At 41.6% G+C, this 14,204-nt stretch overlaps 1 protein-coding gene across 1 annotated transcript in view; it reads right to left on the bottom strand.

Moving 5' to 3' along the window:
- The window catches only part of bin3 (bridging integrator 3), a 29,518-nt gene that overhangs the window by 6,274 nt on the left and 9,040 nt on the right, over window positions 1-14,204 (bottom strand). The window contains exons 4-6 of the mRNA XM_069178121.1: window positions 10,451-10,512; window positions 8,374-8,510; window positions 4,008-4,048 (exon numbers count right to left, since the gene is read on the bottom strand). Coding sequence (XP_069034222.1) covers window positions 4,008-4,048; window positions 8,374-8,510; window positions 10,451-10,512 — 240 coding nt within the window. The remainder of the gene's footprint in view (window positions 1-4,007; window positions 4,049-8,373; window positions 8,511-10,450; window positions 10,513-14,204) is intronic.

Below are 14,204 nucleotides of genomic sequence, written 5' to 3'. Positions count from 1 at the left end.
AACAATCGTAATGAAGAATTAGATATAACTTTGTTTGAATGACTCATTTAAAGCCTTTCATCAACTGTGTAGGCACACTACTACAATAGTTTATTATGTGCGCCTCTACCCATAGCGTTATTAGCCACAGAGCATGTGGGTTTCGTGATTTACGATCCTCTCCATGCCAACCCTTGCCCTGCTCTGTGCAGCAGCCGAGGGGACCACTGAGAACCTGTGAATTGATTGTGAAATCCTACATTACTAATGTGTCATCCCGTGCACCTTACCAGAGGCCAGAAGAGGGGTGTGTGTGTGTGTGTGTGTGTGTGTGTGTGTGTGGAGGGGGGGGGGGGCGTTTGTGTGTGTGTGTGTGTGTGTGTGTGTGTGTGTGTGTGTGTGTGTGTGTGTGTGTGTGTAGAAAGTGACGCGAACAGAGCCTCCGTCTCAGACGAGCAGGGATTGTTTCCGACAGGAAGTTAAGCAAGGAGTGGTCTTGTAGCGTTTGAGTGACATCACGGAGCTGAGCACAGCACAGCCCAGCCCCACAACCCACGCTCTACCGCTATTTATAAAATACCACTTTGGCCCAGTTTATGGCAGGGGTGGATGCCGATCCTCAAGTCTACTATCTGCTCCAGTGTACACATACTTGAAGTGCCAAGGGATTATGTAACTGCCCTCTAGGCATGACTGCTCTCCAGCACAATCCAATTGGCCAATGACAACGCAGCAGCAAACCAGCTTTCAGATGACACAAAGGCTGATAGAATTCTCACCAGCAAAGTTCACCTGACAGTATGGTACAATTTCCTCGCTGACACACCATGATGGCCTGCTGCTCTCACTCTAAAAGGGGACAACACAGGCAGCAACTACTATGCTTCAGCACATAGAGATTTAAGGGCCTCTGCTGTCCTGGTGCTGAAGGAGAAGAAAAAACTAGACACAAAGCCAACTGCTTGTTAACCCATTCCTGCCCTTTCTATGCTGGATGTTGATGTCTCACTGTTACATTAAGGGCTCTCTGTGTCTAGAAGTTACAGTGACTCAGCAGTGTCAGAAGATACAGTGGTGTCCCTGTTTGAAAGTGCCGATACATTCTTTGTAATAATAGTTTTGTCTAAAACTGTCCAGGCTCTGGACATTTCCCTCGATATCCTGGCCTTGGCTGGATAACTACCGGTCAGCCAGTGAGGTCTGCATTTGCAGTCAAGTCTTGTCTGGATGAGGTCGTGCACTGGTTGAGGGTTGCACGGGGGCCAAGGGCACACCACCATCCATGTGACAGGTCAGGGTGTGGTGAAAAGGCTGGATGGAAATAGCATCTGGACCAGAGCGTGTGTTTATGAGCAGCTGCCAATCCACAGACAGGCCAGTCTGATCCGTCAGCCAAGCCCAAGTCTGGTCTCGACACCCTCGGTCTCGGAGGCTGGCTGTGCCTCTTGACTATCACCATCACATAACTCACGACTGCAAAAAACACACAGCAAGCCACTAAAAATATGGGAAAGGGAATTGTTTATGTGCAAATCACCACCTATACGTGTCAAGGTTACATTACGTGGCAAGTTTTGTTAAAATATGCTTGCTGTGAATGTAATATAACTAACTACCATAAATGGTTTAAGAGCAGTGGGCCAAGTGAATTTGAGCGTGGTGTACATGCCAGAAGAACCTCCATTGTCTCATCAAAAAGAGAGTTTGATATGCTGCAACTTGCCTTGTGCTTTGTTGATCAATCTCAAAACAACTCACGCAGCCTGGATACATGATACACCATACACTCATAAAATGAAAAAAAAAAAAAAAAAAAAAAAAACACCCTGGGTAGAAGAAAAATTGAACTTCATGTGCAAACATTCAACAACAAAATCATGGAAAATTTAGTCACTGCCCCCAAAAAACAGACATCAGCCCCACAATTTAGGCCAAATAGTTGTGTCAGTTCAAGACCTCACAACCTGCTCCAAGCTCAGTGTCTTCCTCTGACTGAGAGGGGTGAAGGTGGTTTGTCCAGTGCTAAGTAAACCCAGGGCAGAGGTCTCAAAACAGGCTTGACTTCTGTTGCACCCAAAAGAGGAACAGGGCAGAAAGGGCTAGGTTAGAAGGTCTAGATAACACAAATGCCTCAATGCCCACGCACTCTCCTCCCCTCACATAAACATGGTGATGTCATTCAGTGACCAGCAGAGTGGATGGAACTCATGTCTGGGTCCTAGAGAGAGAGAGAGAGAGAGAGAGAGAGAGAGAGAGAGAGAGAGAGAGAGAGAGAGAGAGAGAGAGAGAGAGAGAGAGAGAAAAAGAGAGAGAGAGAGAGAGACAGAGAGAGACAGAGGGTGTGTGTGTGTGGGGGGGGGGGGGAGACGACTGCTTTTTTTCTGTTTGTCTGCTGTGCGTTTTACCACACTAAGCATTAAGGATGGATGCCAAAATTTTTAATCAATCACACATGGACACATTCGCGTACCTAACACACACACAACCCATTGAAAGTCTTCCATTAACATAACGTTCTCCTTTTCAACTCTTCTCTAATTGTCTTTACAATGACACAAGATCACCAGTAGAGTATTTTCAGTAAAAACTGAAAAATATTCATTAGTGAAGGACTAATGGAATCTTAATGGAAGCTTTAAAGTAGCGCAGCTTTTGTCTCAGTTTTCTATAGAAGACATTTTGATAAACTAATAACTAATAGTGCTGTGTTTTAAAGAAGAGAAAAAGTTAAGAGAGGTCAGTTTAGCTTGGCATTAAAATTAGTTTATGAACTTCCTTCCTCTGCTCCGTTTTAGAATCATGTAAATGCCTAACTTTATGGTCTAAAATACCATCTTTGTAAGACAGCGCCCCCTCTAAAATCTGGGTTAGTGTTGGTGAATGTGTGTATGTTTGTGTGCGAGTGTGCACTGTCCTGAGACAGTTCTCCTCTTTAACCAATCCACGGCTCTGGGCCCAGGAAGCTGGGCCCTTTGCCATATTCTGAGCCTGAGCCTGCCTACACGTCCGCCTGCCGCCCACCAGGAAGAGGAAATTAGAACCATTCCATCCTGTCATTGCTCCGCCACCAGAGCACATGAGGAAGAGAGGGCTTTACACACACACACACACACACACACACACACACACACACACACACACTGACCTAACTTATTCATGTTTTGACGGAAGATTCTCCTGACATTGGTTATTTAAAAAAAAAAATGACAGCTTTATGGGGGAGAAGGTTCAACATTAATTTGCGATAGAAACAGCATCCATGTGCTCTTTCACAAAGCACACGTTTAATCTCCTGGGAGGAGCCAAGAGGAGGAAGCACGACCTTAACAAGCGCTCCGGAAGACGGGTGGGATAGTCCAACCACTCCCTTTAGTGCCTCTGCTTTGCGTGTGTGTGTGTGTGTGTGTGTGTGTGTGTGTGTGTGTGTGTGTGTGTGTGTGTGTGTGTGTGTGTGTGTGTGTGTGTGTGTGTGTGTGTGCGCGCGCAAAGGGAGGCTTAAGCAATGGAATAGCATTCACTGCCTTCTCAAATGGGGGCGAGTTATTAGGAATGAGAACCAAATAAACTTTCTTCCAGACACAGTACTACCACAGCCGCACCGCTCACTCCCCAGTTCATTTTTACAATCTGTGTTACTACACTGCAGGCCTGCTTATGGTCCTGCACTGCAGCTATACTTTCCACCCGGCCAGTGTCAATAAGAGAGCTAGGCCAAACAATAAAAATGTTAGGGGGTGCACTGGAGTTTACCTGCCCAGAGTGTCAATTGGATTTACCACATCAGGAACACTAAGCCACGAAACAGAACTGCATTGCATTTACAATACTTTCTTGTGATTTGGCAATCGATCTAAACTCACTGAATAGTTTTATGAAAAAAATGCCAACATTCTGCACCGCCAAACAAATGTTGAATTTATCGGCAAATACTATTTGACCCGGGTCTGCCACAGAAAGATATTTAAACCTGTAAATATGTCAGTAACACAAGAAACTACAGCGTATGAACAATCAAGACTGATACTTACTTTTTCAGAGGGTCGATAACAGTCTTCTGGATCTGGTTGACCTGTAACAATAACAAGAGTTGTTAGCAGAAGCAATAATAACCTCTATATCAAGGGAAGAGATGGTACAAATTGTTATTCATTGTCAAATTGAGTTACATCAGAACTGAAGCAAATAGCTTCTACATGTCTCGCTCATTAGCTGCAAAGCAATGCCGCAGCACAAACATCAACAATTGTGTTAATTTCAAACAGAGCACTCAAGAAAAAAAAAATAAAAAAGTGGGGGGTGGGGTGCAAAGAAACTTTCATGACGTTGACTGTTTTATTGTACACAAGCCCCGAGGAGAAACCCCTGAATATTCATTGAGCTTGCGATACAAAAGGATGTAACTGTCAGGGGACAGACATGAAAGCAAAGCCCAACTGATTTCAAATCCTGGGGTGGGCTGCCGTACAAGATGAAAGTTCTTTACAAACAAACATTTTAACAATAACAGTTGATATTTTTCTGCATTCTCCTTCTGGTTGCCAGAACCGACAGGGGATGGAGGGAGGGGAAGGCGGGTGTTAAATGGAAGTAAATGAACATCTCATCTCGAGGCCTCCAGCCCTAGCACCAAGTCTCATCGACAGAAGTTGGTGCACAATTAATAAAGTTTCCAGCGTCATTTACATTGCAGATTCAACACGACTGTTACTACTACATCTGCAAACATAACAGAGCTAAGTTAACCAGGCAATAGAGTCAAGTGAAGAGAAAGTGCAAGGAACGGTGAACGAGAATTTCACACAGCGAGATGTGAAGTGACAGCTGCATGAGAACAGTGAGCAGCTCCACTAATCATATGTTCACTTGCTATCGGAAGGACAGTCAATCACACAACAAGGAGGAGGCAAGATCGCAGCTGTGCTTTGTAAAAATGCCCTGACCATCTGAGAACATACAGCAACACTCGCTGCTTCACACAGGCAGATTTCCAAGTACAAAATGGTTGATTGTGGTTTGAGGGAAAACAGAACCAATAACAAATAAGTACATGGGAATTCACATTTTCTTTGTTTTACATATTCACACCATCTCCCCCTCCCCGGCTTGAGCCGCGCTGCTGCTTCTAAGGTGAGAGCATGCAGCGAGGAGGGAGAAGAACAGCGGCAGATTTGCTTAAGCATGCTGGTGCCCTCTACCCTCTGCCCCTTCCCACAGAGAAGGGGGGGGGGGGCAGCGCTATTCCTTGGAGGCCCTGCAGAGCCTGAGGCCGGCGCTCAAGCAGCAGTCTCCATCAGTGAGTCACGGGGCAGAGGCCATCCCGGCGCACAGGCCTCCCAAAAATACACACAGATCGCAGAGGAAATCAATATCCCTCCAAACGGAGCATCCTCTACTGCGCTGCCGCCATCTACACTGGGGCTCAGCTTCGGCAGCAGTGTGCCGCCGGGGCTGTGCGCCCTCCTCAGCCCCAGAAATAAACACACAGACCTGGGCCACTGCTGCCTTCATTATCGCTGCACGTTTTATCTGCTGGCTCTCTCACTTGTGGGCCCTGCGGCGGAACATCTCGTCTCAACACGGAGAAGAGCAAAGGGTGGATGCTTTTGTGTCTGTTTTGCTGGAGCAATAAGGTTTGCTGTTGCTGCTGTCAGAATCAACAGCCAGCTTGAAGGGAGAAGTTGGAGTAGTGTTCGGGAAAGCTGTGCTGGATTTTAAACACCTTGCAAACCTAGAGGTGATGCACACAGCAGACGGTCCAGAAAGAACTCACAATCCCTATTTTGCCTTTAGCTCACTTTTAGCCTCTCTCCAAAAAGGAGCCACAGAGCCCAGCCCAAACCTGGAACTGAACATTGTGTTAAGGCAAGGATTTTTATTTAGTAAGACTGGAAGAAGTGCAGAGAAAATCAGGTGTGACCTAGCTGTCAAAATCCACTCTGGATAAAAGTATGTTTAAAAAAAACCAAAAAAAACACGTCAATACAGTTAGTGACTGTTGTCCTCTCGTGAGAAACTGCACTGGGATCAAAGTGCCTGACTGAATCGCTGTCAAACACATCACAGTCACAGAGGCAAACAGGGAAACTACACAACATATAGCCAGAAAATTGATCCACTACTATACACTATAAACACGTTTTAAGACTACCCGAAACATGAAAATACAAAATTATATCAAAATGAAAAATGACTGCCTAAAGCTCTTAATAAATGTTACAATTTTAGCCAGGAGAAAAAAAGGGATCATACAGGAAGACTTTGATGCTGAAGATACATTTGATAAGACATGGAAAGAAATGGGTGGATTTAGAGACCCTAACACTTCTTACCCATTCACAGTCAAGTGTGTGTGGCAGCACTGTTCAAGTATTTTTCTGCAGTTCAGAATTCAAAAGACAGTGAAAATGGAAAAAGCAAATTTGATATTCTATCAAATTTGAGGAATGTAAAAGTACTCTATCCTGAAAACAGTCAAACTGGCAGGAGAGTTCTCCTGGGCACTCAACCAAGCCAAGTCCTGGAACATACGCACCCCGGGTCACAAACCCACACGCTCAGTCCAACCTACATTTTACTTTGTCTAGTCACTCAAAATGGCTCCTGTAAAATTTGATGAGCTGTGAGCAAAGCCAGTCTGAAAGACTGGTATGTTAAAGCCGAAGAAGCAAGGGGAAAAAAATTCTGACTGCTACAGAATAGTTGCTTAAACTCCGACCCTGCACTTTTAGTGTTTTTTTTATTTTTTTTATTCAATACAACAAATTTCCTTTTCTGTTTGACATTTGAGTAACTTTCTGCCAAAGTACAAATTAAGTTCTTGAAATGATATCACACTTAAGATGCAAAGATATTATTCAACTGAAGTTTTAATTCACAACCTCAAGCTACTTAGGTGGACAATGTGCTTATTTTAAAACGAGCACATCAAAAGCATGAGCACTGCTTCCCTCGTGTACCCTGGGGAACGGGTTATAGGTTTTATTTTTGATGGAAACTGAGTCCAGTTCAAGAGGTTTCACAGAAAATATAAATCAAGTCTTCTCAACCGAATACGTACATTTCCAGGTGACAGATGGTCTGTTATTCCTGAGATACTACACTACAGTTTCACCATGGAATAATAAAATTATCCACTGTTTTCAAAGGCATTCATTTTCTCCCCCCCTTGTTGGATCGTTGTTGTTGGAAAGGTTATGAAATCATCCTGGTTCGCAACAACATATGAAAAGAAAGGGGAATATTTTTAAGGCAACAAATGTGCAAAGCCTAGAACACCTACTAGCAGGGCAATGAGTCAAGAAAACACAGATGGAAAAAAGTCAATCGGTATATGCCTTAGTGTGATCTCCTGTGTTCTCTCCTGTATTTTTTTTTCCTCTTTAAATGTCTACCCTTCGCAGTGCAGTGCCTTGAGGATGCACACATGCGGTGCCACTATGATTCACATTATAACTACCTGTGGCGATGATTCTAATCAAAAACTGAAGTGCACCCGGCAAATAATCTGACAGCCAAAGAAGAGATCTTCACAAAGTAGAGCTGTGGAAGAGCGGGCAAGAGTAATGCTTACAGTTCTGGAGAGAAATGTTTGCCTATCTACGACTGGCCCTTAGGACAAAAGTCCTGTGAGTGAGAAGTAGAAACATTAAAAGAAATGCCTTCGAAATCAACAAATGCTTCAAATATCTAAACACAAACAACAAATATATACAACATGAGGGAAAATGTGCATAAACGGGGGTGGAAAATATGATGGCTACACAAGCGGTTGGGACATGTCAGGTTGGGTCTGGCTGACAGACTTCATCTACTGCTACCAACCAAATGTAATGCACCAGGAGGGATTTGAAAAGTTTCAAGTGTTTTGAAACTTGTATAAATTTAAGATGATTACAGTTTTCTTCTCCACAAATCAGAAATAACTAACATTTTTGCTATAACCTCTAAGACTATATGAGGTGACCCATCAAAGTAGAAAAGTGTTGACCTGAAGCCAACTGTTTGTTTCAGTAAGCAATGCAAGCAATATAATGGAATTGTTCAGTGCACAAGCTGTGAGTTAGTCCTATGAATTTTGTGGTGGGGCATATTTTGCTGTTGAGAATAGGCCCTTCCATTGTACGAGTTATTTTAGACACCAGTGAGTCACAAATGCATCAATTTTCACAGCTGATAACCAGTAGCTTGAGCTTATAGAGGATGATACCACAGATGCTTTTCAAAAACAGCAGAAGGAAAGACATACGGAGAGCTTTTAGTCCACAGGCAGCACAATATTGACAAATATGAAAACATGCATTTTCAACAAAACCTTGTCCAGTTTCCTACTTTGCATTTCTGAGGAAAACATTTCAAAGCAGAGGATGACAGTGAAAGAGTGGGAATTAGTCTGACCTTCTCCTGGTTGAAGGAGTCCATCCTTCTCATGGCCGTATCCAAAGCAGTCATGGAGTCCAGGAAGGCCTGGTCCTGCTCACACAGCGGGTTACTCAGGAGGTCTGCAGAGATCTTCACTGCTGCTTTTGACATGGCTGTCAGCCCCCCCCCCCCCCCACACACACACACACAAGGACATAGAACAGTTAAAACATAGTTAAAAACTTTGTAAACATTAGGTAGATTGCAGACCATATAAATGGTTATTGAAGATGTCTGCATCAACACATTTTAATCTCATTAAATGCCAGATTTTGTACAATATTCTTAAACTGTGGGGGCAATTTCTCTGGATTAAACTAAGGCCTTAAGCGTTTTAGAAGTGCATGTGCTTTTATATAGTAGAGGGTTTAAAAGTAAGCTTTTGGGAAAGCAGAATGGCACAGTGCTGCCCCCATTGTAAAACTCTGAGGGGGCGGTGGGGCTGCCTGCCGTATTGAATATGTTAATGTTAATCTACACTCATGCCACTTTGTTTAGACACAGCACATATCAGATTACGGCTTCACTGTTAAAATAAATGAGCTGCACTGAGGAGAGAAACAAGTTGACAACAGGACCTGTATTGAAAATGGGCTTTATGAAGATCTGGAACAGTCACTGGTCTTTTCAGACTTCCTTGGGATTGTCTCTCGACCAATTTTCAGCCAATCAATTATCAAGGTGTGGCGTTCCTGCATAATTCTCCATCTGAACTCCATGTAGCAAATTGCTTGATTTGACCTCGCCTGACTCAGAGACATGTTGATTGTACAGTCGTGGAAAATCAAAAGGTGACCTGTGGGTATCAGTAGTGAGCAAATAAGTTAAGGCTAAGTGATATAGACACAATCAAATATCACAATATTTTTGATTTAAAAAAAAAAAAGTGATATTGATACTGTGACAATATTGTAGAGTGCTAACTAATGGTGCTTTCCCAAATGATTACACAGGGGGATTTTTGGATTATTACTCATCAGTAAAGCGAATATAATGACTAAATGAATAAAAGTTAAATAACAAAACAGCTAGGTCAGTCTGGTTAGTTCAGAAAATGACATCACTTTACTCTAATACAGCCAGTAAAACCAAAGACAACACCTATGCCATATCACAATACTGAAACTCTAAGGCAATATCAACTCTCATATCACAATACCAATGTAGTACTGACATATTGCCCGTCCCTATAAGTGAATATCATAACCCTTGTAATCAGCTGGGGGTGAGACAAGAAGAACAGTTAAAGCACCATTATTCCTGCTACTTTATTTGCCTTGTTATTTCGCTTAATTGAAATTGTGAACTGGATCAGCCCTTAAAATATATATTATTGTCCCACACCAGATGATTGTCAGGGAGTCCAATAGAACTCTGTATATCACCAGGTTTGACTTGATAAATGATGGCCGATATAGAAAGCAGTGTATTAAATGCAGTGTTGACATGCAGAGTACGTCCAGTTCTTTGTTCAGTAGCAGTTAGTGGAGCTGGGACCTGTGCAACAGATGGAATCCATTAACGGTAATGAGGCCCTGACAGCTATGACACTTTGATGATGCAGACATCCATATTCCAGAGCACAAAGGAGAGGAAATGAAGAAGCCTCACACTGCTCCATCCGTCCCCGCTCCTCCACCCCCACAACTGACTACCACAGGCCATGTCTACTGCTACTTCCCAAATACACAAATCCAAAACCAGAAATAAGCAAATAAATGTTGAGTAAACATGGTTTCTGTGGCATGCAAATGCACGAATAAATGACGGCAGAGTTGGTACACCAATCTGGCCCAAACTGCATATTGCACAAAGCTAAAGACAAAACACACCCGCCACGATAGCTTAGAAAAGCCTATGAAAGAAGATTAAGGCGGAGGCTCATACTCTCATTTGTCGAGTCGTTTGGGGAGCTAACGCACCGCAAACAAACCAGGACAACCAAACATCTTTCCAGCCCCGAAAAACCTCCCAAACAAGATCAAGTATGTTAGTGAACAAGTGGAGATCAATGGCACACCAGGCGGCAACTCAAGTTTATGGCAAAACATACCCAAATCAGCCTCAGTGCTTTTCTTCATGTCTTTGTGAAGCTTTTTCGTCTGATCCTCCAGCCTGTGGGACAAACACACGAATGATTATCAGACAGTTTCTTGTCTAGCAGGACAGTAAGCATCAGTTCTGCTGATCATTATAATCTATACTTGATTCAAAATCAGTTTCATTCACTCTGAACATGTTCATGTGGACAAAAAGAGAACACGAACATGGATAAATAAAACATAAACCTAAAAGAAAGAAATTAGTGTATCAAAAAAAATATGGTTCAAGAGGGAATTACACATTTCAGTGATTCCACATAAAATCTGTTAGCTAATTAACAATACAGGGAATTCTTCTTGTTACTGTCAACTACATTTCCGCTCAAAAGCATTAATGTCTTCAATCATTCCACTGCACATATTCCATTGATGGGTGTTAAAAATGGCAATTACCAGACTATGGAGGCTGGAAACACATGCCATTCATTATATCAATTAAGGCAGACAAGGGGTTTAGAATCTCCCCTGAGACTGCTTTCATATCACTTCTCCTGGTTTGATGAAAAATGCAATGTGGTGAGGTTTCACCTCCATCATTCCTCTTCAAAGATTATAGTCAATAGGAAGACACCAGCTGTAATCCTATTGGATTTCTGATGTGGCCACTGGCCACAAGATGTGAAGATGCTGGTAAAACAGATATGGCTATTTCAGAACTGCAAACCAAAAATAGAAATCAGGTGTCCACGTTTGGCACTTTTTTTTTTTTTTTTTTTCCCATCGTTTTGAAGCTTGGAAAGAAACACGGAGGATAAATCTCGCATCCTCACAGGTGCATTAACACACATTGATAAATATAAGGACTTGAAAATTGCTCATTATTATTTCTTTATCGGTGAAGTTTTAATAAGTCCACATTGAGTTGGCTACATTTCATAAAACAAGACTCCATTGACAGAATTACGCCTGCAGCATCACCATAAGATAGCATGTTGGATACTGGGATATTGTCGACAACAGTCGCAAAAACCTAACATTTTGTGGAATTAACTCATGTCAGATTACACTTGTATTGCAACAGCTTTGATTTTAGATATCATCTTTAATTTCAATTGCATTTATTCATTTGTTTATGTCTCCAATAAAGGGCTATTGAATTATGAGGATATAGGGCCTTAAGGTAGCTAAAACTTATTCATATTTTTATCATAACTTGTCCTCTACATGCTTTTGTTTGTGTTGACATTTTTCAGGATTTTATACTAAATCGCCACAGACCAGATGGAGGTTGTTCCAAAAATGTCATTTGCAGTAAATGATGTAACTTCATCCCATACTGTTCACACCACAGGGGAAAAAAACATTCTGTCAGAACAATCTCCACAGTAACTTCTTGCATCCCTCTCACCAATTAGATGGAACTGGGTCTCACAAGACATATCAGCCTTCCGCTTAAGTAATCAAAATATACTGTTACATTTCAGATATTTAGAAATAGGCATTTCTAATTGCAACAAACGGTACTCATGTTATAGTCAATTTTATCTGCAATACTTCAGACAGGATTTAGCCAGTATTTAATAATTAGAGGGTTTCTTCCTGTATTCATCATATGTTTCCATGAGGTACATTTTAAATGTGCATGTAGATCAGAACAATGAACAAAAATACTTTAAGCCATCACAGTTTTTTTCTGTTTCGTTAGGAACATCTGAGGAGTATTTAAAAGTGAATAAGAGACAATATTTCCATGCGGGTATCATATTACAAATCCATTTTGAGTCATACCTGTAAGTAGAAAATTGCTTCTGACATTGTTACAAACATCTGGAAATACAGTATGTGGTCAATTTTATCACTCCTGTCTCCGTTTCTGCAGCAAGAAGAAGGAGTTGAGAACTCGTACTACAAAACTAGATTTGGTCTTAAAAGCAATTCTCAATTCCAGTGCATGATGCAAAACAAACTGAAACCAAAATAGTGCCCTGCAATTTAGCTGACACAGTTAGCACTTAAGTAATGAAAGGAGACAAGAGCGAGCGAGAGCGAGAGCGAGAGAGACAGAGAGAGAGAGAGAGAGAGAGAGAGAAAGAGAGAGAGAGAGAAAAGGAAAATAAGAGTATAATAAAAAAAAAATAAAAAAACAACCCTGCCAGTCTTGGAGACTGCGCTGCAGGATGGTGGGTGAAAGCATCGTACTATGTAAACAAACTAGCAAGCTCTCAGACCAATGCCTGTACACTCATACTGTGTGCTTGTCGTCCACGTTTGTGCATGTGAAACTCATGTTCCAGACACTACCTCCTACTTAAAAATGTGTTGCACAATACTGTTGCAGCTTTCCTCCTCTGTCAGCACTGACAGTGAGAGAGTTATTCTGGATGAGTGCCAGGTGAGCCTGGAGTCTCTTTCCAAAAGGTGCTAATAGAGCGACCTATTAGAACAGCTGCTGCTCTGAACACCAGTGCCACCAATGTTGGGCCTGCGCAGCCACTGTCATAACGCCACGTCACCTGGTGAAAACTGAAGTTTATAATACTTTCAAACACAAACCCAGAGTACGACACTGTAATGAACAGGCATTCCACCATGTTTGACCATTCGCATTCCCAGGCTGCCTTTTAAGTACACTCAACAAAAATATCCACAGAACACTTTTGGTTTCGTTCTAATTTTTAAATGAATTGAATTAAAAAAAAAAAAAAAAAAAAAATTGTAATCAGATTTGTTTTATGCGGGATATAAACGTTTATTTCTTTCAAATTCGGATGACAAATTTGTTAAAATACGTGTTAGTGAGCACTTAACTTCTCTGCCAAAATAATCCATTCAGGTGGATTTTTGTTGCTTTCAAATATTGTATCAGTATTGTACTCCAAAATCCTGTATTGGTCAAGCTACTGCATTGCTGTGAAAATGGAAATTACGCTTCCCTTGGTTTATCATTACCATAAAATCAAAAGTCAAATTAAAAAAAACTTCTTTAGTCAAGTGGACAGAAGGAAAAAAATAGGAATCGTGGTTTACGCCTGCCAAGTAAACTACTTAGGCAACAGATGCGCCGTGATGTGTGTAGATCTGCATCTCCAGGGTGGAGAACCTAAATGTCTGTACATGCCTGCTGCACTGACTCATCTATAAGGTCTATTGGTACCACACCTTCATGATAAAGGGCCCTCCTACTCAACAAAACCTGAGAGGAAAATGGTGCTCCCACTCATTTTTACTAGGCCCTGAGGGAATTTATTACAACCTCAGTCTCACTGAGACAAGGCCCGGATGTACGGAGCTTTCAGGTCTTTCTCAGGTTTTTAAGTGCTCTGAACCCTGCTCTTTTTTGTTGAAATAACAGCCATCAAGAGTTGATACATTTATTTTAGTTTATATAATTTTTTTTAAACTTGAGAATGTGTACTACCACAAATTTATGAAATGTTTGGTCATCAAATCTACCATAGCAGAACTGTTTTTTTTTCAGTTTAATATGAAGAAAAGTAAGTGACGAAACCATGCAGGAAATGGCAAATGGAACAAGAAACGTTTTGTACAATGAGGCATACTTTGTAAACATGTAAATACAAAATAGCTACTTTTTTTTAAGTAAAACTGTACAACGCGCAACAACAATCTAATTTTGGATCAAAGATCTCCCATATATTATGTATTTCCATTTTAATTATTGTATGTCTGGTACACATTTCTTGCTTGATACCTCAGCATATTCGCACCCACCAGCAGTGGACTAATATATAACTACTTGACATC

The sequence above is a fragment of the Embiotoca jacksoni genome, unplaced genomic scaffold, assembly GCF_022577435.1.
Source record: "Embiotoca jacksoni isolate LCO1_2020_lvr unplaced genomic scaffold, fEmbJac1.0.p SCAF_8, whole genome shotgun sequence".
NCBI classification, from domain to species: domain Eukaryota; kingdom Metazoa; phylum Chordata; class Actinopteri; family Embiotocidae; genus Embiotoca; species Embiotoca jacksoni.
This window is presented reverse-complemented; position numbering and strand designations above follow the sequence as displayed.